General features: G+C 34.5%; 2 protein-coding genes across 2 annotated transcripts; one reads left to right on the forward strand and one right to left on the reverse strand.

The window, feature by feature from the left end:
* Positions 1–163: 163 nt before the first annotated feature.
* On the reverse strand, positions 164–4,365 carry DCAF12 (DDB1 and CUL4 associated factor 12-like protein). The gene is made up of 7 exons (XM_014359842.2): positions 4,125–4,365; positions 3,087–3,430; positions 2,552–3,010; positions 2,242–2,472; positions 1,882–2,166; positions 1,631–1,796; positions 164–1,561 (listed from the first exon to the last, which is right to left on the reverse strand). Exons 2-7 carry the CDS (start codon positions 3,170–3,172, stop codon positions 1,406–1,408), a joined length of 1,383 nt encoding a protein of 460 aa, XP_014215328.1. The 5' UTR covers positions 3,173–3,430; positions 4,125–4,365; the 3' UTR covers positions 164–1,405.
* A 4,643-nt stretch (positions 4,366–9,008) lies between these two features.
* Positions 9,009–15,223, forward strand: LOC106644372 (uncharacterized). Its single transcript, XM_014359826.2, has 3 exons — positions 9,009–10,023; positions 10,671–10,807; positions 11,356–15,223. Exons 1-3 carry the CDS (start codon positions 9,864–9,866, stop codon positions 11,569–11,571), a joined length of 513 nt encoding a protein of 170 aa, XP_014215312.1. The 5' UTR covers positions 9,009–9,863; the 3' UTR covers positions 11,572–15,223.
* Positions 15,224–20,127: the final 4,904 nt, after the last annotated feature.

The following is a 20,127-nucleotide window of genomic DNA, read 5'->3' on the forward strand; positions in this document are numbered from 1 at the left end:
GTTACTTCATTGATCAATTTAAATTAATAAACAACGAATATAATAATTATGACTTTACTAACTCTACATTAATGATCAATTGAAAGAATCAAGAAAAAAAATCAACAAATTCTTCAAGTGCTGTAAATAAGAGTGAATAAATGTACAATGAGTGTCAATTGCCTTGTGAGTTAAAAAATATTTTCCATTTAATGTACAATTCGATTAAAAATCATTTGATTACAAATGAGCACAATGTCTTCATTAATAAATATATAACATTAGTGAGCGACTTTCGAACGATTGGAGTAATTTTCTATGTATAAATTCGGTACCATCCAATGCAATTTCCCTCATTTAGGAACATAATTGGTGGCTGTAATTGTCGTAATCATTTATTTATCTTTACAAGATTAATACGCATAAGATAAACGATTTCGACTCATTGCACTCAGCCAAAACGTATCTATACAATCACAGTATATGCCTTTCCTACTTTTTGTTTAAATAACGGTGATCAAATCACTGCTTATTATTTACTGACCACCAGTTCCTAAAACTTCAATCACCTACAGTTTTAATTATTTGGCGGGAGATCAATCTTTTAAGTCAAGTCATGTCTGTAATTCAATTTTTCTTACTATAAGGGTTTTTGAGACTATTAATGTGTATGTATATTTTTATGATAAATTTTCAGTACCGCCTGGCATGCCATTTACATAGCAAAATGTAATACAATATGCACACTAGGTATGATTGATAATATTTAGTGTTAATTGATTTTATACTTTACACAGTGGTAATTATTTTTGTTTAACTACAATGTACACCCTTATATTATTAATAATACAATTGAAATTCATCAAAAATCAAAGTAACACAATTGTATTGCTATGTGTTATCTTTCAGGAGCTAAACAATGTGTTTATGATTCCAATCTATATTTATAAATTGTGATGGATAAACATAATAACCACTGCATGCTTGTGTTTCAAGGGATGAATTAAAATTGATTATTTTTTTTCAAACATCATCCTACCATTTATAAAGTTAAACTAGTGCCTAAACTCGCGTGGTCATAATTTTAGTCAATTGAAAATACGTATAAACAAACTTTATATCAAGTCACAAAAAAAAATCACAATATAAAAATGAAAATTGTCGAGTCACGAGTTTTTCGGACCTTATTCATTCCTTGAATTTCGTAGAAAATTAACCTACACTAAATTATTTATTAAATATAGGCTTATTGTAATCAATACACTACATACCATACAATTAATGCCTACAAATTTTTTAAATTTTCCTACTAGTGTTCTTGCGATGTTTGACTTTTTTCACGTCATCTGATACTTAAATGCACATCACAGACCGTGATAACAAACACGCTGATAAAATTGAAACTATGTAATGCATAGTCATACACTCATTGCCACAGTCCAGCATAATTTCCATAGAGATTTGTAGGTAATGGACCTCCGGCACAAAATAACCGCGTTCCTGATGCATCATAACAGTGTGTGTAGATAGCTGGCGTATATTTTGCATTTTGAAATCCATCGATGTAATCTTCATCAGGAAACTGGAAGAAATTTGTAGATTTTAAACATACATTTATAAAATACATATTGTTTCAAAAACTTTTACTTACCACATAGCCTTTGGAAGCTTTCAACATCACCGTTCTGTTTGAGTTTATGGATGACTCTAAATACTTTTGAGCCCTTATATCATAAAACATCAACATTCCAAGACCAGTGCCTATTGTTAAAACCGAACCCTGGAAACTCGCTGACCTAATACAACATCCACTGTACCTGTGAGTTTGAAAAATGATAAAATAGTATGGTTTTACCATGCAATACTTTACATAATTTTATGAAATTAAAAATTTTTAAATACCTAGAGGGCACTTTTTTGATCGATTGCAAAGTTCTAGCATCCAAAAGCAGTGTGTACGAGCGTCCACCTATAGCGTAGAGTCCTTCATTGTGCACAGCTATGCACACATTATCTTGACACTGAGACAATTTTCGGGACATTTTTTGCCTAAACCTTTCTGCAGACCAAATGTGAATGTAACTATTTGTTGACATAACGGCAATTTCCTTGTAGGCTTTATTAAATAGCAGAGATCGTACTTTTTGTGCAGATTTACATTCTTTGGAAGTAACAGGCTGAATTAATCTGTATTAAAATGAAGTTGTGGCATTTAGCAACTATTAAAAAAAATTGAGCTCAAAATATAAAATAATTTGGCACCTGTGTGACGGGATATCGGCTTTTTCAGGAGCTTCTGACATTTCATTGTCTATATGCCACAAGCACATTTTTGTGTCCTTGGATCCAGAGACTAAAAATTCGTCGTCTATCCAACACATGTCGTAAACCCAGTCTCTGTGGCCCTGTTCACCCACACACACAGGATCTAACGTTGGTAATCTGTATATTGCTATTTCAGTGCTATTTCTTCCACCAGTTGCTAGAAGAGTTCTGTAAAATAAAACAGTGTACATGTGGTTTTGTAATTTTTTTCTAATTGGTATGTAAAAAATACGCAACTACTGAATACCTTGAAGGGTTTATTTGAACCGAATGAATACCACACTGCTGTTCTACCAATCCATTTGGTCCAGCAGTAGGGTTTTGTCTTCCATGAAGAGATGGAATTTGATCTAACTTTTGTGTAGCAACATCATACACCATGAGTTTATTACACTTGGTACCAAACACAACTTGCCTTTCACTTAACCATTGCGAACAAAATACTTTGTTCATATTATTTAAACTAATTGAATATTCTTTGAACAAGTCATGGCTTAAAATATGACGAGAGCCGAATTCTTGATTGATCTTACGCACTTCTTTTGTACCTATTTCTCTTGATCGCACATAATCTACGAAATTAAACGATGTCCTTAAAAACTGTTTACCATCTGATGGATTCTCATCTTCATCATCACTGGACTCATAGCAAACAAAATCCTCTGGTTTTTCAGCTTTTCGATTTCTTTCTGCTATCAAAGCTTGTCTAAAAATTTAAAGAATCATTTTTTGTTGCATGTTTAACAATTGCAAAAAAGAAAATTTAAGAAAAAACTTATTACCTCCGGTTATGCCTGTCTTGAAGGCGAGAATTATTTGCACAAGATGGATATCTTCCATAAACAGGTAGACGCTGTGTTTCAGCCATTGTGCAAAAAGTATCCGTGAACAGATTTCCGAATGAATGTCTTCCTCAGTAATCACTTTTCTTGAAAAGTAAAACTACTTCATTTGGGATTCCTATCAGGAATCTAGTAAAAGCATCTGCATAGTTGAGAAATCAATTTGTCATGAGAAATCTTCCGAAATATTTGTACAGAATTCTTGCATATCCAAAAGATTCAAGTTAAAAATCTTTCACCTAAGATTAGTACAATCAATCAAAATCCTTTACTCAGTATTCGACCTTAAAAATAAAAAATTATCAATTAAAAAAACTGATTGCTAATTAAATGAAATTTGTGTGACAAGCACTCTACAAAACATGAAAAATCTGCTTGCTGAAATCAAATTCACTTGTTTCAACAGAAAAAGTGAGTGAATGTTATCCCAAAAACACAAATAAACAAAAACAGATTCCTAACTAACAACAAAATCTGTAATCTGTTATCTGAAAAGCGAGTCAGTAATATTTTTATACAGTAAAGCATATAGACACTTAATACAAACTTGACGCACACATAGTAATAAGATACAAAATTATTCGGCATTACAATTGAGAAGCACATATGCAAGGAAAATCTGTTCCTATTAAATTGATGAGCCATAAACTCTCCATGAACCTACACCCAGCAGTGTTGCACTGAGTACGAGTTTCTAAAAGTCATAAGTGTATATACATCTTGGAAAAAAAGGAGCCACACATCAGTAAAACGCATGTAAAAAGGGCAAAATCAATCGGTCTACTACTCTAAGTACTCTGGCTCTGGGATATACACATACGTAAGCCCATTAAAATACTATTAGCACACACAACAGCAGATTTTTCAAGTATCGCAGGTATAAGAAATTATGATGTATGTAACTATTTATTTAATCGGGTTAAAAAAAAGCCACAATCATATAATAAACTCGACACATTCTTGCACACCTATCCTTACCCTTAAAATTGGAAAAGAGAGCACCATTGGAAAGGACGTGCACACGGGCACGGCAAACTTTTAAAAAATCCACCCTTTATCGAAGAAAACCGAAATATAAACTGATAACTTTTGAAATAAAAATTAGCAGCTATAAATTAAATAAACCAGCAGGGGCTCTGGCGACTAAAGCCCGTAAATAGACGCGAGAAGCGACCTGACGCGACTGGCCTTGGCTGTTACGATATACAACTTCTGCTGAGACTCGACAGCTCAACACATATATATAAGGGTACTGCACCATCTCTTTCTCTCGACGGTCGCGTCGCGTCGTCTAGACCATAATTTAAACCCGAGCCCCCCATGCACTGGCCAGCCCCGAGAGACAACTTTAATTGTTGTAGTATAGGACTGTACTGCCACCTACAATTTTCTCTTTTTCTAATATATTTATATTTACCTGTTTATGTATCTTTTTTTTTTAGATATATTGTCGGAATTGGAGACAGACAATAATAAAATACTTAATACCTTATTAACAACATCTTCAATCTCTATTATGTGATTGATGGTGATCAGCAATTACGAAAACAAAGATATCGTTGCTGTCTACTGTAGGTAACAAGGAACTCTGACCCTATCCATGTCTGGTAACAGGTAACAGTAGGTAACACGGGAGACTATGTTATTAACGGATGACGTGAACCGGTGGAACATATGTTCAAATAAATATATTTCCATTATATCTTCTCAAAAATCACCCTTAGATCGTTAGGTGTTTCTCTGATGTGTTTGTATAGAAAACGCTTTATCTTGAAAACTGAAAAGGGGGGGGGGGAAACATTTTTGTATTTGGACCTTTCAGCGTCCTAAGGCAAAGTATCTATAAAAAAAAAAGTTTTGGACCCATATAAGAACCAATTGTGTTTGCGAACAAAAAATCATTATAACAATTGATTATTTAACAACTGTTTGGCAAAAAAGTCCCTGTGAAACGTGTTTAGGGAAACTAAATAACGTTACATGGAAAAAAGTACATCGTGCGTGTGCTGCTTGAAGTAACACAGCGCGCAATTTTCCCAAGCAAAAGCGGGAAACACTGTCCTCTGAGATAAAAGGTACTACTAATGAAAGCCACAATTAAAGCTCCAAAACAAGTTCCTGCGGTTATTAAATGGCAAAAAATGGCCATGTTTTATGAATTTTTCTATCCACGTAAATTGCGCTACTACTTGAATTCCCTTCATCATTTTTTAAGTGCATACATTAACAGTTTATGTCGAGTAGTCGAGTCCAGTGGTGATTACAAAATGCCTAAAACGCGAATGAGCATTGCTCCCTGCGATGTCACTCGTATGGAACAATGATTGAAAACTTTTCAAGATGAAAATCTGCGAAATAAAAACAAATTTTCTTCGAACACGTCACAATAAATATTTTCCGCAAGTATGATTATCTACATGTTACAACTATAGTTCTCTCGAGTGTCACTTGACTCAAAAATTACGTTTCTCTCAAGTCCTACCGAAATAAAATGTACATTCAAATAAATATCCCAGACGTTCGACGTAGTTGAAAATATATATTGTATGTGTTTTTGTTTGAAAAAAAACACAGAAATTATAATTTGATGTTAAATACATTATTTCATACTGATCAAATGAGCCCTTTAAGACAAACAATATATATTTTTTTGCATTTATTAAACATTTGGTATTTTCAAGATCTCATCTTATAAACATTCAATAATTTTTGTACGAAATAGATGTAAGTACTGCTCGAAGAAATGAGTAAAGAAATTATTTGTTTAATACATTTAAAATCTATACTTCGGACAACTATATAAATAAATATAACGAACTGCAAAATTTTCCTCAATTTGTAAATATATTATAGTTTGACGGATAAACAGATAGATTTCAGTATATATACATACATACAGTGTTCGAAATCGAAGAGAGAGAAGAGAGACCGTGGCCAATAAAAGGGGAGGCCAGAGCGTTATAAAAATTTCAAGAAAGCCAGCGACCGCTTAAATTACCAAGTTTATCCCATTTCGACGACAATTTGACACACTTCTTTGACATAAAAGTCTCCCCAACGGGGAGCAAAGTGGGTATAGTGGTACAGAGCTAGAGAAGGGTCGTGTATAGGCATGGCAAAGAAAGAAAGAAAAAAAAAAAAAAAAAAAAGGTAAAAGAAATAGAAAAGAAGAATACAGAATGAGGAAGCAAAAGGAAGAGAGAAAGAGGGAGTAGTATATAGTGTATATGTATTATATACGAATACATATACATGTACATATTGCGTGAGAGGTGGCGGTGTACACCACCTGCAGAATTGGGGGGTGCAAGTTTAGGGAGATAAATTAAATATACTCACACATACATACGGGACAAAAAAAAATTCGAAACCCTTATACACACACCGGACGCAAGAATAAAAAAATAAAAAAAATAGGTGAGGACAAAAACCTCCTCAAGCAGACAAGAAGAGTTAAGCTATGGAAAAAAAAAATGAGCAAATTTCAGAATCATCCGACACTACACGTTGTAATATACCGATATGCTTATAGCTGACATGAGGGAAATAAAGGGATTGACTATCAAAACGACCCCTTCTTGCCCCATTCTAATCGAATGGAAGGGTGTGCGTACTGCAAGCGAGAAGAAAATATAGAAATCTGCAGTTGCAAAGAGTACATATACATATATACCCATATAGGTACAGTTGTAGGGGGTGAAAAGTGGTGGCAGCAGCACTACTGCTGCAGCAGCGGCTGCGGGAGGCACACCAGCGGTCCTCCCCGTATAACGCGGGAGTGGGGAGATAAAAAGCTAAAGAAAAGAAAAAAAAAAAAAAAAAAGATCTCTCGCACTTGCAGTAATACTTTACGTGTATGCAGATTGTATGTGTGTATATTATATTATGCCCACAGAATGTGAAAAAATCGTGTGACATACAGGTAGACCTTTAATATATAAGGACAAGAGAATAAAAGAGAGACGGACAAACTTAGGGGTGATATAATAACTCCCCCGCATTACACTTAATAATATTACATGTAGACATATGACCCATGGATGCAAACTCACGGCCATGCCGTATCGAGGGTGCGTTAATAATAGTTGCCATGAGGCCCGATCCTCGACAACCCAAAACCTCGCTTGGTTGAACTAATTAACCCTTCATACACGTATGTACATAATATATAGTACATAACATACATTGCATATCATATTAGTTTGGCCAATATACCTATCATTACTTATTACATATGGTACCTATCCCTTATAATAATCTGCCCCTTATCCCTTATTCCCTATATACCTACTTACACGCGAGGTTTTTACAACTTCGTATAGGTACGTACCTACATATCAGAGAAAGATTCTTTTTTTTTATTTTTTTTTTTATTAATAAGCTTTTTCTGATTTATACAAATCAATATAGCTAGCAGAGAAAGATTCTTTGTTTTTTTTTTTTTTATTTATAAGCTTTTTCTGATTTACACAAATCAATATAGCTAGAGAAAGATTCGAGAGGCCTTTCGGTCGGGTAAGTAAATGGCAAGGATAGCATGAAGCAGGAGGAATTAGAAGAAGGGCTTTGAAGAGGATAATAAGAGAGGTATATATTTCAAGGTGCAGAGCAAAGGAGCAAGTGGATGTATACTTATGTATATGGTGCCAAATACAAGCGTATATGTACGTAGGACGTATAGGGGATGTGTGTAGCTGTATACAAGTAAGGAGAAAAACACGAGACAAAAACGAGGGATAGACTGATAGAGGATATATTCGCTCCGTGCATGACACGCAGCGCCGCCCTCGGTGTCAGAATCGCGCAATACCGTACCCCCGTATGATTAAATCGTAACACTGTCGCTTATAGGCTGCTGTAGGTTAGGTACGAACTTTTGTCTCCTAACTGCCCTAATCCACAGCTCCTTCTGTTTTGTTTCATGGGGTCTACTTGGGAATTTATACAGCACCACCCCCTGCTTTTCAGTCACCTTACAATTCAGGGACGGTCGGGAACAGTCTGGGCGAGTCGGAGACGAAAGTGAACAAGTGCTCTTCTCCGATCGTCCCCGATCGTCCCTGACCGTACACGATGCGCAGTTGTACATGTTAGGTTAGGTTAATGCTGTGTGTAAACAATAGTTTGTAAATAAAGAAGTGTAAATACAAAAAAGTTTGTTTACTTTTTGCATTAACCTAACCTAACATGTACAACTGCGCATCGTGTACGGTCAGGGACGATCGGGGACGATCGGAGAAGAGCACTTGTGCCACTTGTTCACTTTCGTCTCCGACTCGCCCAGACTGTCCCCGACCGTCCCTGGATTGTAAGGTAAACAAATCTACTGTCTCGTACGCATTTCGTTACTTTGTAAACGTAAACACTGATTCAGATTATACAGCTAGCGGCAGCCTATGTCGACTGCTTGGAGTTCTTGCTCTCACGTGTACAACATTACAGATAAGTATGTGTGTTGTGTACTATATGACAGATGATATTTAATAACCCATTATTTAAAATTTCGGGCGATTTGAAGTGCCTAGCAAAATTATTTATCCGTATTATAGACCCGGTTTGGCTAAATAACATTTTTTTTCCGCCTTCGATTTCTCAACTAATTACTTTAAATGAAATAATATCTTTTCTCATATAAGACAACGCTTACTGTACGATTCATGGGGGTACGGATTCGCCAACTTTGCTCACCTACAGCGCTGCAGTCGTTTTTTTTCATCCCCTCCAACCTGATGCACGGAGCGAACGAGCGAATAGGATATAGAGAGAGGCAGGAGTGGTGCAATGTTGGGGTGGGTGTACATATATACACTCTGTATACAGCCTGTATAATACAGGTGGTGTATGTATATGTGTAAGAACTGGTGCTACACGCGCGCGGCGCGCGTTATATATCCTGCACCTATATATTAAAAACTATTGGGTACTACCGACTACCTACTTATTTATTCGACAAGTACTAGCTTGCGTTCCCCAACAATCGTTATATTATTTTACATCTCTTGTAACCTTTCAACGTGCGCGCCTCGTAAACCGTCCTTCTTGTAAAGTAAGGGACACACATCCGAACTGCACGACTTCTACGGAAATCGCCAGGACGAAAGAGCATATACAAGTCCTTACTACAGCCTGTCTGTCCTCTGTCTATCTGTCTGACCTGACGTCCTTACTCTGTATCTATACTACTTTACTACCCCTGCGCCTAGCAGACGACGTCGTGTGACTTTGGATCGCTTACGCGGTTAGTGGGTCATGCAGTAGCAGCAGCAGGGTATCAGGATGACGGGAGAGTGCAAGGACAGCGGTGTCTTCTGCAGTGTATAACCGCAGCAGTAATCGCCTACTGAAAAAGAGCCACGTCTCTGTCAAGTTAATCCCTCGTACCTGTGAATAGCGTGTTTCACAACCCTTTCTATTTGTCGATCGTGTATATACTCGGGTCTATTGGTTCAGTGAAACACGAGGTGTGTTAGACACATACGGCAGACAAGATATAATAATGGGGTATCAACCTCAGCGTCAACATCAGCATCATCAACGCCAGAGCTGGAGCAGGACGTAGAGAAACGTCGACGAGCAGCATCAGCTCGAAAGTGGGAGTTAACTTTAGCTCTCTTGCCGCGAGCAGAGCAGTGTAGTGCGAAAGAGCACGCGAGTGCTTACGTGCAAACAAACAAACGAACGTGCGAGGAAAAGATCTGGTCAGCGAAAGTACCAGTCATGGCATCCTCCCAGAAAGGCATACAAATTGGTAACGCCTGGTTCCAGAAGAAGATCAACCTGAGGCCCCAGCATAGGGGCGTGCACCTCGTCACCGAGGAGATACTCAGGCAGTTACCCGAGCTCTGCCAGTTCTCCGTAGGCCTCTGTCACATACAAAGTGGGTATAACTACTGTACAGATGCTTTGACACTTGTTTGCTAACTACTTGACAGTATTCTTCAATGTACTCCTCAAGCAGGACAACAATAACTTAAATCCCTGTCATAATATCTTTGATCAGATGGCAAGAACACATGATCACTTTGCATTTACAAGGCATTTGGATTTCGAAATCCTTGATGACTTGCTAGTTATGGGCCACCGTTTTTTTTATGCAGAATTCAAACTGGTGTAAAAAGTCATGTATATTTAACAATTAAGAGTACCACACACAAGTCTTGTATTAAAATTGTCTTTGAATATTTAATGAATTTACATAACAGCTTTTCAAGAATTCAAATAGTTCAATGACTTTGCAAAATTAAAATCTGTTACAATCACGTTACAAGAGTCTTTGATTATTTATTGTTTCTGCAAATGTTATTATATATTTTTTCAGGATCAATTAAAATAACTTTAAAAGGCATTCATTTGAAAAGTGGTGTTCAATGAATCATTATGAATTAAATGATGGTAGCCAAAAGTCAAAATACGTTTTTGAATAACTCATTGAGTTTTGTAAAATTTTTGTGAAAAACATATTTTCTTGCTATTTGCGTTGATAATTTTCATTTCATTTTATTAACATATGATTTAATTTTTCAGTTCTCCACACTTCAGCCAGTTTAGCGCTGAATGAAAGTTGGGATCCAGATGTGAGAGATGACATGGAAATGATGCTTAACAAAATAGTTCCTGAAGGATTGCCCTACAGGCATAGTTGTGAAGGGCCTGATGATATGGTAAATTATTACGACTACTAACAATTTTGGAATTTATGTTTATGTTGATTAAGGAGAGTCACAGATTTGGCCCTTAACTATACTTCTTGTTTACTGCAAGCCATATTTGTGATTTTTGTTTTAAAATTAAGAGTACAAATATTTTGCTGGAGCACTTAAATTAATAAACTCGCATTTCGTAACGATTATTGTATACAGATAAATTATCAGTAGTTTTTATAAATAGTGTTTTGATATAAAACTTAATCTAATTGAGTGTGGGTGAAAAAAGTTTGATAAGAAATAGATTATGCCTAATATTACGTTTACTAAAATCCATTGATTAGATTACAAGATGAGTGATTTGTAATTTGATGTTTGTAAATAGGGCTCCATTAATACTTGTACAAATATAAATAAATCGATATTTGTAACTGTCTAAGCAAAATTTATGGTTTTTTTTATTTATTTATTTTTTTTTATAGTTTAGTTCGAATAAGTATATGTTGAATATTCGAATGAGTATTTAGAACAAGTAATTACATAGCATTATCACGCTTTTATTTCAGCCAGCGCACGTGAAGGCGTGCTTTCTGGGCTCATCGTTGAGCATCCCAATAACGGAAGGCAAATTGGCGCTAGGCACGTGGCAAGGCGTTTGGTTGTGCGAGCATCGTGATCACGCGGGCAGCCGCAAGCTTGTGTTGACACTGACCGGCTGTTTAAGGGACTCGGGGCGAAGTCCCCTCAGCCCTGTCAGTCCAATAGCCTCGACGAGTAGCTAGGACCACTCGCATCCGCGTAGGCGCGGCAAGCGGACTAGCACGCTGCGCAAGTCTGCCTCCAGTAACACCAGCTAGCACTCGGCCTCGGCCTCCCATAGTCCAGCGCCCACACCGCGGCTGGCCTCCAGGGAGGAAGAGTGACTTTGGCACAGCCACGACCACTGCTGCTACTCCTGCTGTTGCTGCCACTCTACTGCTACTGAAGCTGTTGACACTATCACACATTGGTTGTTGATTGTGGGATAGAGCTGGCTGCATATATGAAAAAGGGAGTGAGCAAGAGAGCTGGAGATGATTGAAGGGAAAGTGCATCATCATTGCCATCATCCCATTGCTATGCTGCTGCTGCCGCTACGAGAGAGAAAGAGAGCTTTGTGTCCTTATTCGCTGTTCTTTCGTTCGCACCATACGTGACTCGTTGCTATTATCACAAGGACGGACTCTCTCTCTCTCTCTCTCTCTCTCTCTCGCTCCCTCCATCCCTCTGTTGTTATTACTCTACTTGCGTGCAAGGTGTGCCGATGCTGTGCTTTGGAACGTCTTCGTCTCGTTGTTTGCATGCTTGCTCTGTAAAGAGGAAAACTGGTGGTACCTATTCTGATTGTGGAAACACTTGTTCCTCGTAGCGACTGCAATAATGCGCAAACGATCATTCTCCAAACGGGATACCAAGAGGTTTGGCTGGGTCCACTTCCTGGTTATTGAAATACGTAATTTACACCAAGAGCATCTCCGAAGAAGACTCATTATCACAGACGATTGCCGCAACTGATGGATTGTGAGTGCATATAGCTGAATTTAACGAAATAACTTTTATCGTTTTTGCGTCTAGTACGAATTAAGAATAATAATAATAATACATAATGATATAATTAAGAAAAAACGCTGGTGAAACTTTGTCGGTATCCGACATCCCGATAATTACTGGCATTTTTGCCTTATTTTGTGTTTTTTAATTAAAAAAAGAAAAAAAAAAAAAAATCCGCAGACAAATGCACAGTAAATTTATTGTTAATTTAATAAAAGGGAATGAGCCGAAAACACGCATATTTCAATGTCAATTTGAACAAAGGCGGATGTCTCGTATTAAAAAAGATTTTTTACTTACTTTACATTGCTATTTAATTTACATTCGTACTATTATTCAGATTAGCACAAAAATCCGAGTAGTTTTTCGAACCCAAATTACTAAAGAAGCTTGAAAATAACACAGAAAATTTAACTGAGTATCATCTGTTGAATTTTTTAGAGTGAGAAAAGCTAAGGATGGATAATGTGAATGATCCATAAAATTTCTGCTTGATGCCCTTATTCCAAGTGACCATAGACATTTAAAAATCTCGATCTTTTAATTAAGAAATTTTTAAATTGACGTAAATTAGAATTCAACCCTACAATTTTTTATTTTATTTATTTACGTACAAACTTCATAAATACCGATATTTTGTCTTGACCTTAAATTACTAGCTATATATTCGTAGTTTTCTTGGATTGATATTAATAATGATAATATAGCTGTCATTGACATAAAAAAAATAAAAAAAATAGCGTAACCATACAAAATAGCTAGTTTTTGCATATGAACATATGAAAAAATTGAGCACGCTATGCAACTAGAAGCTTATACACACAATTAGTGCTATTGATAATACTAAACAAACGTAATAATTTTGTCAGAGCTTTAAAATTAGAAATTTTTTACGTTCTAACGATTAAATAAGGAATAAGGTCGTGCAAGCTTCGAAAATGGTTGTCATTCCGTAAAAGCTGCCAGAACAAACCTTTTTTTGCGCTTCGTGAAGTTCATGAAGCCATTACATAAGGTATCAAACTTGGCCATACTGTGATAAGCTATACTTTATAATATTTCGGAATCTTGGCTAAATGCATTAATTACGTACTGAAGGTATTCTTCGAAAGTACATTTAAAATTAATATCGTCGGCTTGATATACAGTTTTAGGTATAATATTTCTGTTAAACTTAGATTCTAAACTATAATTCTTTGGTATAGCGCCTAAGCGAACTAAATCCATTGGTAAATAAGTGTCTTCACCAAATATAACTTCCTTCATTGTTCGTCGTGAGTACATGGAATAATTTTCTGGTTCATTACATTTATTTTTCAGATTTTTAACGTTCTTACATGATAAGAAATTAAATATTGAACATGATGACTCTTTCAATCCATCAATCATAGTCAAGTTCCCAGTAATTCTAAATCTAGCGGAGGATCTGTTAATTCTTGAAATGACTTCTTTATTAGTTAGGAAGAATTTAGTCTCATGCTCTTCGAGCGTACGTGACATCCTTTCATTCCTTGATTTCGAGATAGTAACACTATTGGATCGTGATGACTCGTCCTCATCATCATAAAGCTGCATGGTTGATCCTCGCACATTATGCACCATTGGTAATCTTCCCATATCTTTAGATTGTGTATGTATGTCTCTATACAATTTGGGGATCTGAGAGTTGCTAAATTCAATATTTCCGTAAGTTTTGGAGCTTGATGGAACAACTGATCGAGTTGAGCTATATATGTCTGGTTCAATATCTTTCGGGGCAGTTGGGATAATAAGTTGGTGTTTGATGTCACGTTGATGCTGAGTCTCTGAAAATCTCTCAATATCGTACGTGTACGTGTATCTCTCAATACACGTGCATGTATTTATTATAAAAATTTAGACGATGACTTTAAAAAATACGAAAAATACAAAAATAAGCGATTCCGCGATGATTTACAACAAAACGTCCAGTTCCATTTTCACACGTACCCTTGAATAAAATCGATGCATATTGCATTTATTGACAGACAAATTGTTTGAATATTTTGAAAATGTTTAATATTATATTAAGCACTTGCATAGCTTTGTTTCAATCAAATAAGATAACCGGCTTTTTTTATGCTGGCAATGCATTTTTATAGATTGCACCATTTTATACCTGATTATAATCAAAGAAATCATTTAAAACTATCGATAATTCCGCATTATATTTAAATATTTTTATTCATGCCTAAACAGGGACTCTTAAGAAATAATATTAATCGTCATTAATATTCGACTAAACCATAATTTTGCTCATATTAATTACTAACTTGAACGAACATTCCTTTCAATGTCGAAAGATACATTTGTTAATAGTATCGCAATTTGAAAAATAAATAAAATCTAATAAGGAAATCATATAAACACGAATAAACGATCTTGAAACGTCATTTTAAAAGTTCTTTACGACAATTTGCTATTTTTTTATTGCGACTAAAAAAGAGTTTATACATGCAGCGTATAATATATTAATTAATTTTCTAGTGAAAAACGTGTAAAGAGAAAGTAACAGCGAGACACATGGACACGAGAAAAATCATATGCATTTGGGCTGGTTGTATATGGTAATCATGTAAAACTAAAATTACAAAAAAATAAATTAATATATAAGTAATCTGCTCGTCCGCGCACGTACTACACATGTATAACAAGTCCAAGGTAAATATAAAGCGCGATAACGAATCAGGCGTGAGCCATTATAAATAAATAATAGAGAAATGAAAAAAGCGAAGAGAAAGGCGTTGTTATTTAATTAATAGTTATTGAATAATTTATAAATTTATTATAAAAGATTATGCAAATGATGTAAGATGAACAATTGTACACGAGAAAAAGTATGAAATATATATATATATAAAAAAAAACAGTCATATTGTAAAATTAATCACTTACAATGTCTGTAAAGTATGTGTTTAGTAGGCACCTCTCAAAACTTTGATACACAGCTAAGAGCTGAGATGAGTATGTAAATGCGAGAGAAAAATAGAGAAAAAAATAGATGAGATGTACGCAGTAACTGCCTGTGTCTTAAAATACATTTATTCGTGGTGGCATCTGTACGCGTATATGCATATTTATAAAAATAACAAATACTTGTCATGAAAATCGATTTGTGCATAAAAAAAAAAAACAAAAACAACAAGTTCAGGGACAGCGATTGCCGGATCGTTGTCGCTCGTATACGTTTACAAACCCGTGTCGTACCAGAGGTTTGTTGACCCTCAATTCAAGAAATGTGGTACTCGTGGAAAATGTAATTAAATTCATAACAGGAGAATCACGCGTGTGCGGTCAACGGAATCAAGAAAAACGACGTACATGCGGGGTGTGTCTCGAGGGATCGTGTCCTAAGAGATCCACGAGCGACTCTTATATTTGTTCTAACGCGTAGAGCTTTTTAAACTTTATTTTTATAGGAATGATTTTTGCTGAATTATCATTAGTGTGTATAGTTATGTCTTTTTATCGATTGCGAGGGGAGAATTAAATTCGAGGTGTGACGTATGATTTTCGAATTAACAAAAAAAATCAATAAATAAATAAATAAATAAACATTCACGGGTAAAAAAAGTTCTAACCAAGGCTGAGCTTCTAATTGTAAAGTAGTCGAGAGATATAAAAATCGTTGATTATTGTGTATGATTATTTTATGTGTGTGATTATTTGATTAACTATCGTTATGTACACTACATTTTTAAAAATCGTTTTTTATTTATTATCAAGGGACCTGATTTGAGTATAAAATGATACGCGTTTGTCATTTCGATTACGTGCGATCTGTGCTTGTCAAATTAATGCTAACATTTATTTCTTCTTGCAATTAGACCCATATAGATTATTATTATTTTTTAATTTTTTTGTTACAAATAAACTTTAAGGATCCCATACTATAGACTAAAAGAAATTCCGATGTATAAAATGTACATCTTGTTTATTGAAGTGTGTAAATAGCTTGTTGATAATGTCCGATTATCTCTGAAGGGGCCCTAAAACATATTGTAACGAATATTAATTTTGTTAATTTTAATTTGCTTTCAGTCTCGTTATTGAAATATTCATCGAATTTTATGTATTAAACGTTTCGTGCTGATTTTGTAAAAATTACGATAAAATATTACAAAGTACCGAAATTTGGTGCCTCGTAATAAGACTTTTACAAAACCCATTTGTAAAAGAATCGAATGTACTAAGCTCATATATATAGCATGTAAAAAAATATCACATGTCCAGGCAATAATCGGCTAAGTGAAAAATTTGGCATTAAAACTCATAGCAATACTGTAGAAAAAAAAATCTTAATAAAGTATCATTATTTGCCTAAATCGAAAGACAACACGTCTGCAAAAATAGCATCATTTTTTACGAGCATTAATTTCATAAGTAACAAAAAATCCACCTATTAACTTGTATTATTTTATATCGATCAATCATATCCCAAAATCGCGTTTAATGTAACAAAAAAAAAAAATCTCGAATGTGTTCAAGGAATACTTATTCCGATAAAAGACACATATAATAGAACTCGAAAAATAATGATTTAAATTTAAAAAAGCCGAGCTGAGATATTTCATGGAGAAAACAAAAACGTATATTGCGAATAATTTTTACCGCTTAAAATAATATTTTGGGAGAGGCGTTCCAGCGTGTATACAGATAAACATTTTTCTATGTGCATTCAATTATTATTATTTCGTTTTATTCTCACATGAACCTCTTGGATTCATGTTCGTACCTGCACTGTGTTCTAATTAATCTGTATATGAAAAAAAACTTCAATGAAACGAATGAATGAGATAATAAATTAATAAAACCAAATGACGCGTATGCGCAAGTCGAAAATTGTCCCATTAACGCATTGCTTCTCCGCCGATTTTTCAACATAATATACGAAGGTAAATACACAGCATCGTCTGCACGTGTGTAAAAATAAAATTGCAAAAATTGTGTGTAAATGCATAAATAATACAAAGGTTGACGTGAACAATGCTCGAAAGCCTGAGAACTCGTTCACTGTCAAATAATTTTCTTTTTTTTTTTTTTTTTAAATTGTACAGCATACTTTTTACATGGTTTCCAATATTTGCCATAAATTATCTGGACCTACATAATATACATGTATGTAAAGCAGACTCTACTTGAAAATCTAACCAATATGTCTCGACTCTCCTAGATGGCGAAATTACAATTATGGAAAAAATTGGAGATAAAAAGTAATAAGCGCAAACGTAATATAAACGAATGTAGGAGGAATCGTTAGAAAATGTAGTGGCTTACATAAATTCTTAATATTATATAAAATAATTAATTATAAAATTTTTTGTCATCTGTAGTGTGAGAAGTTTGAAAGCTACAAGTGTAACGATCCAAAACGACAATCTTTCACTTTAATCTGATAAATTGTTATTTGATGTAAAAATTTTATTTTTGTTTTCGTACATTTACTTGAAATAAATGCAATTTCAGTCAGTGCGAAATTCATGACGGACACTAGAAAAATAATTACTTGAGAAAATACTATGGTACTATACTTTCCGTCTAACAATACTAAATAAATAAATATTATCATTCATAATCTTTAACCGAGTTCATTGCAAATCAATTTTGTGAGTCTGATCGAAATAGTCTAATGCAAAATATTAATCAAAGCAGCTTGTGACTAGTTGAAAAAAAAGGGGAAAAAACCATTAAAAACACAGCAGTCTTCTAATAATCAAAGAAACTATCCTCAGGGGAGTCGAGTACACGAAAAAAAAAAATAATAATAAAATTATAAGTTAAACACCACATCAACGTCTTGTTCTTTTTAAGTTATAACGCAGGAATCAAAAGCTCTGATGCTTAAGAAATAAAAAAAAAATCACAATTTGCGAAAAAAAGCAGATGTAAGTGAATACTTGGCCACGATAAAAAATTCATGATTTACTTAACAAGATGGAAAAAAAATAGAGAAATGTGATCAAAAAAATAATTAAAGTTGGGCGGAATCATACAAAACTATAATTGTCTCAAAGTAAGCTTTCACACGCGTGTGTGTCTGGGTAGGGAAAATATAGTCGAGCATGTAAAAAAGAAGTTAGAGCCACTCGAATGCCAATCTTGAGCGAAAGAGTCTTTTATTGGCCACGGCGATATCGATTGCTTTAAAGCGCGAGGCCCACTCCGACACTGTGTCGCTGCAGCGTTTATGTATTTAATATACAGATTCGAGGACAGGCGAATGGGGCTGCAAAATAACGATACTTTTACGTACACACGTATATATGTTTATTATTTTCCATTATTTACGGAAATAAAGTGCCGAAGACGATTTTACTCATTCCCTCGTTCCCCCGAGGTTGATATAAGTAAGTTCTGCCAGCTGCGGTTGTTTCTTCCGATTATAGTGTTTTTGAAACGTGTGTGAGTGTACCAACGCGACACAATCATGAACTTGATGACAAAACGATTTTTATAAAAGAGAAAAATGATAATATAACGATAGTTATTTAATCGATAAATTCAATTGTTCACTCTAAGATTGCTTGGGTAGATGAGGAATTAACTTTAACATCCTTGGATTTTTATTTTACAACGTACTTGCGCGTTAAGTACAGGTGCTTGAATTTATCTGTATGAATACATCAACAAAAAGAGTTTCCAACAAAACAAAACAAAAACATATGTATACACGCGATTTGCAAATTTTCTACAAATTTTGTAAAAAAATATCTTTAAATTTCGCTTCGTAAAATGATACAAAATAAGTGTGTGAATTTGGCTAGTATTTTCATATCACCACATGCATATATCTATAAAAAAAAATACGCGTTTCAATAAAAAAAAAGAAAGAAAAAAAAAAAAGGAAAAAAAGTTGCACAAAAAACACGAAACATGAAATTTTGAATCGCTTAGATTTACATATTTTTAACCATTGATAATTCTGCGAGTCAAAGTACTTACGAAAACAATTAAAATTTTTTAAAAAGCATTTGATATCCTGTGGCCAGTAATTTTTCGTTCAAAGACTCTTTAAGAAAAAAATTATTAACTTAGGAAGTCTAGTACTTACACCGATACATGTTCCAACGAAAAGGTAAATGAATAAATAAATAAAACATTCCGCTTGATTTTCTCATCGCAACGGCTCACCTTATGAACGTGCGTTCACTTATTTCTAAGGACGAAGATTGCTACCGACTGCATAAAAAAATTAAGTCTCTGGTTTGTCGTCGCAGACATATACATAATAATAATTAATAAAAATTAAAAAAAAACTTTTTCATTATAAACAACCCTTTTTTTTGACTCGTGCTATAGAGGTATTTCCAAATCAAATGTCCATTTCACAGCGTTGATGAAAGTATATATAAGTACATATTAAAAAAAAGGTGTAAGTGATGTGTAAAAATAAAGGAAAAAGAAAAGGGGACCGACCGCATGGATAAAATAGAGTTATAACTGTGGATCGCAGGAAAAAGTCTCTTTTTTCTTTTTCCCTTGCCCGAATTTTCGCTGACATATAATACACAATTATAAAAAAAAATAAAAAAAAAAACCAAATTAATAATCAAAGAAACAATACTTACCCACATACGCGCGATTTTTCCAGGAGGAACATTGTAAAAAGACATTATTAAAGCTATTTATAATATACTTGTAACAATGAGATGCGACGATTGCGCGGGTATAATTGAGATTTTTAAATTTTCATCGAGCATTTGTTTGCCGTGAACATGCATATAAATAAA

Source organism: Copidosoma floridanum, unplaced genomic scaffold, assembly GCF_036245765.1.
Source record: "Copidosoma floridanum isolate Cflo_tuat_1 unplaced genomic scaffold, Cflo_Japanese_pri ptg000001l, whole genome shotgun sequence".
NCBI lineage: Eukaryota > Metazoa > Arthropoda > Insecta > Hymenoptera > Encyrtidae > Copidosoma > Copidosoma floridanum.

Excerpts from the sequence above, each read along its gene's own strand:
- DCAF12 (XM_014359842.2), bottom strand. The coding sequence starts at position 3,172 with ATGGCTGAAACACAGCGTCTACCTGTTTATGGAAGATATCCATCTTGT. Across the intron at positions 3,011-3,086 it reads CAAGACAGGCATAACCGGAG|ACAAGCTTTGATAGCAGAAA; the intron begins GTAATAAGTTTT and ends TTAAATTTTTAG. Across the intron at positions 2,167-2,241 it reads GCCGATATCCCGTCACACAG|ATTAATTCAGCCTGTTACTT; the intron begins GTGCCAAATTAT and ends ATTTTAATACAG.
- LOC106644372 (XM_014359826.2), top strand. The coding sequence starts at position 9,864 with ATGGCATCCTCCCAGAAAGGCATACAAATTGGTAACGCCTGGTTCCAG. Across the intron at positions 10,024-10,670 it reads AGGCCTCTGTCACATACAAA|TTCTCCACACTTCAGCCAGT; the intron begins GTGGGTATAACT and ends TTAATTTTTCAG. Across the intron at positions 10,808-11,355 it reads GTGAAGGGCCTGATGATATG|CCAGCGCACGTGAAGGCGTG; the intron begins GTAAATTATTAC and ends CTTTTATTTCAG.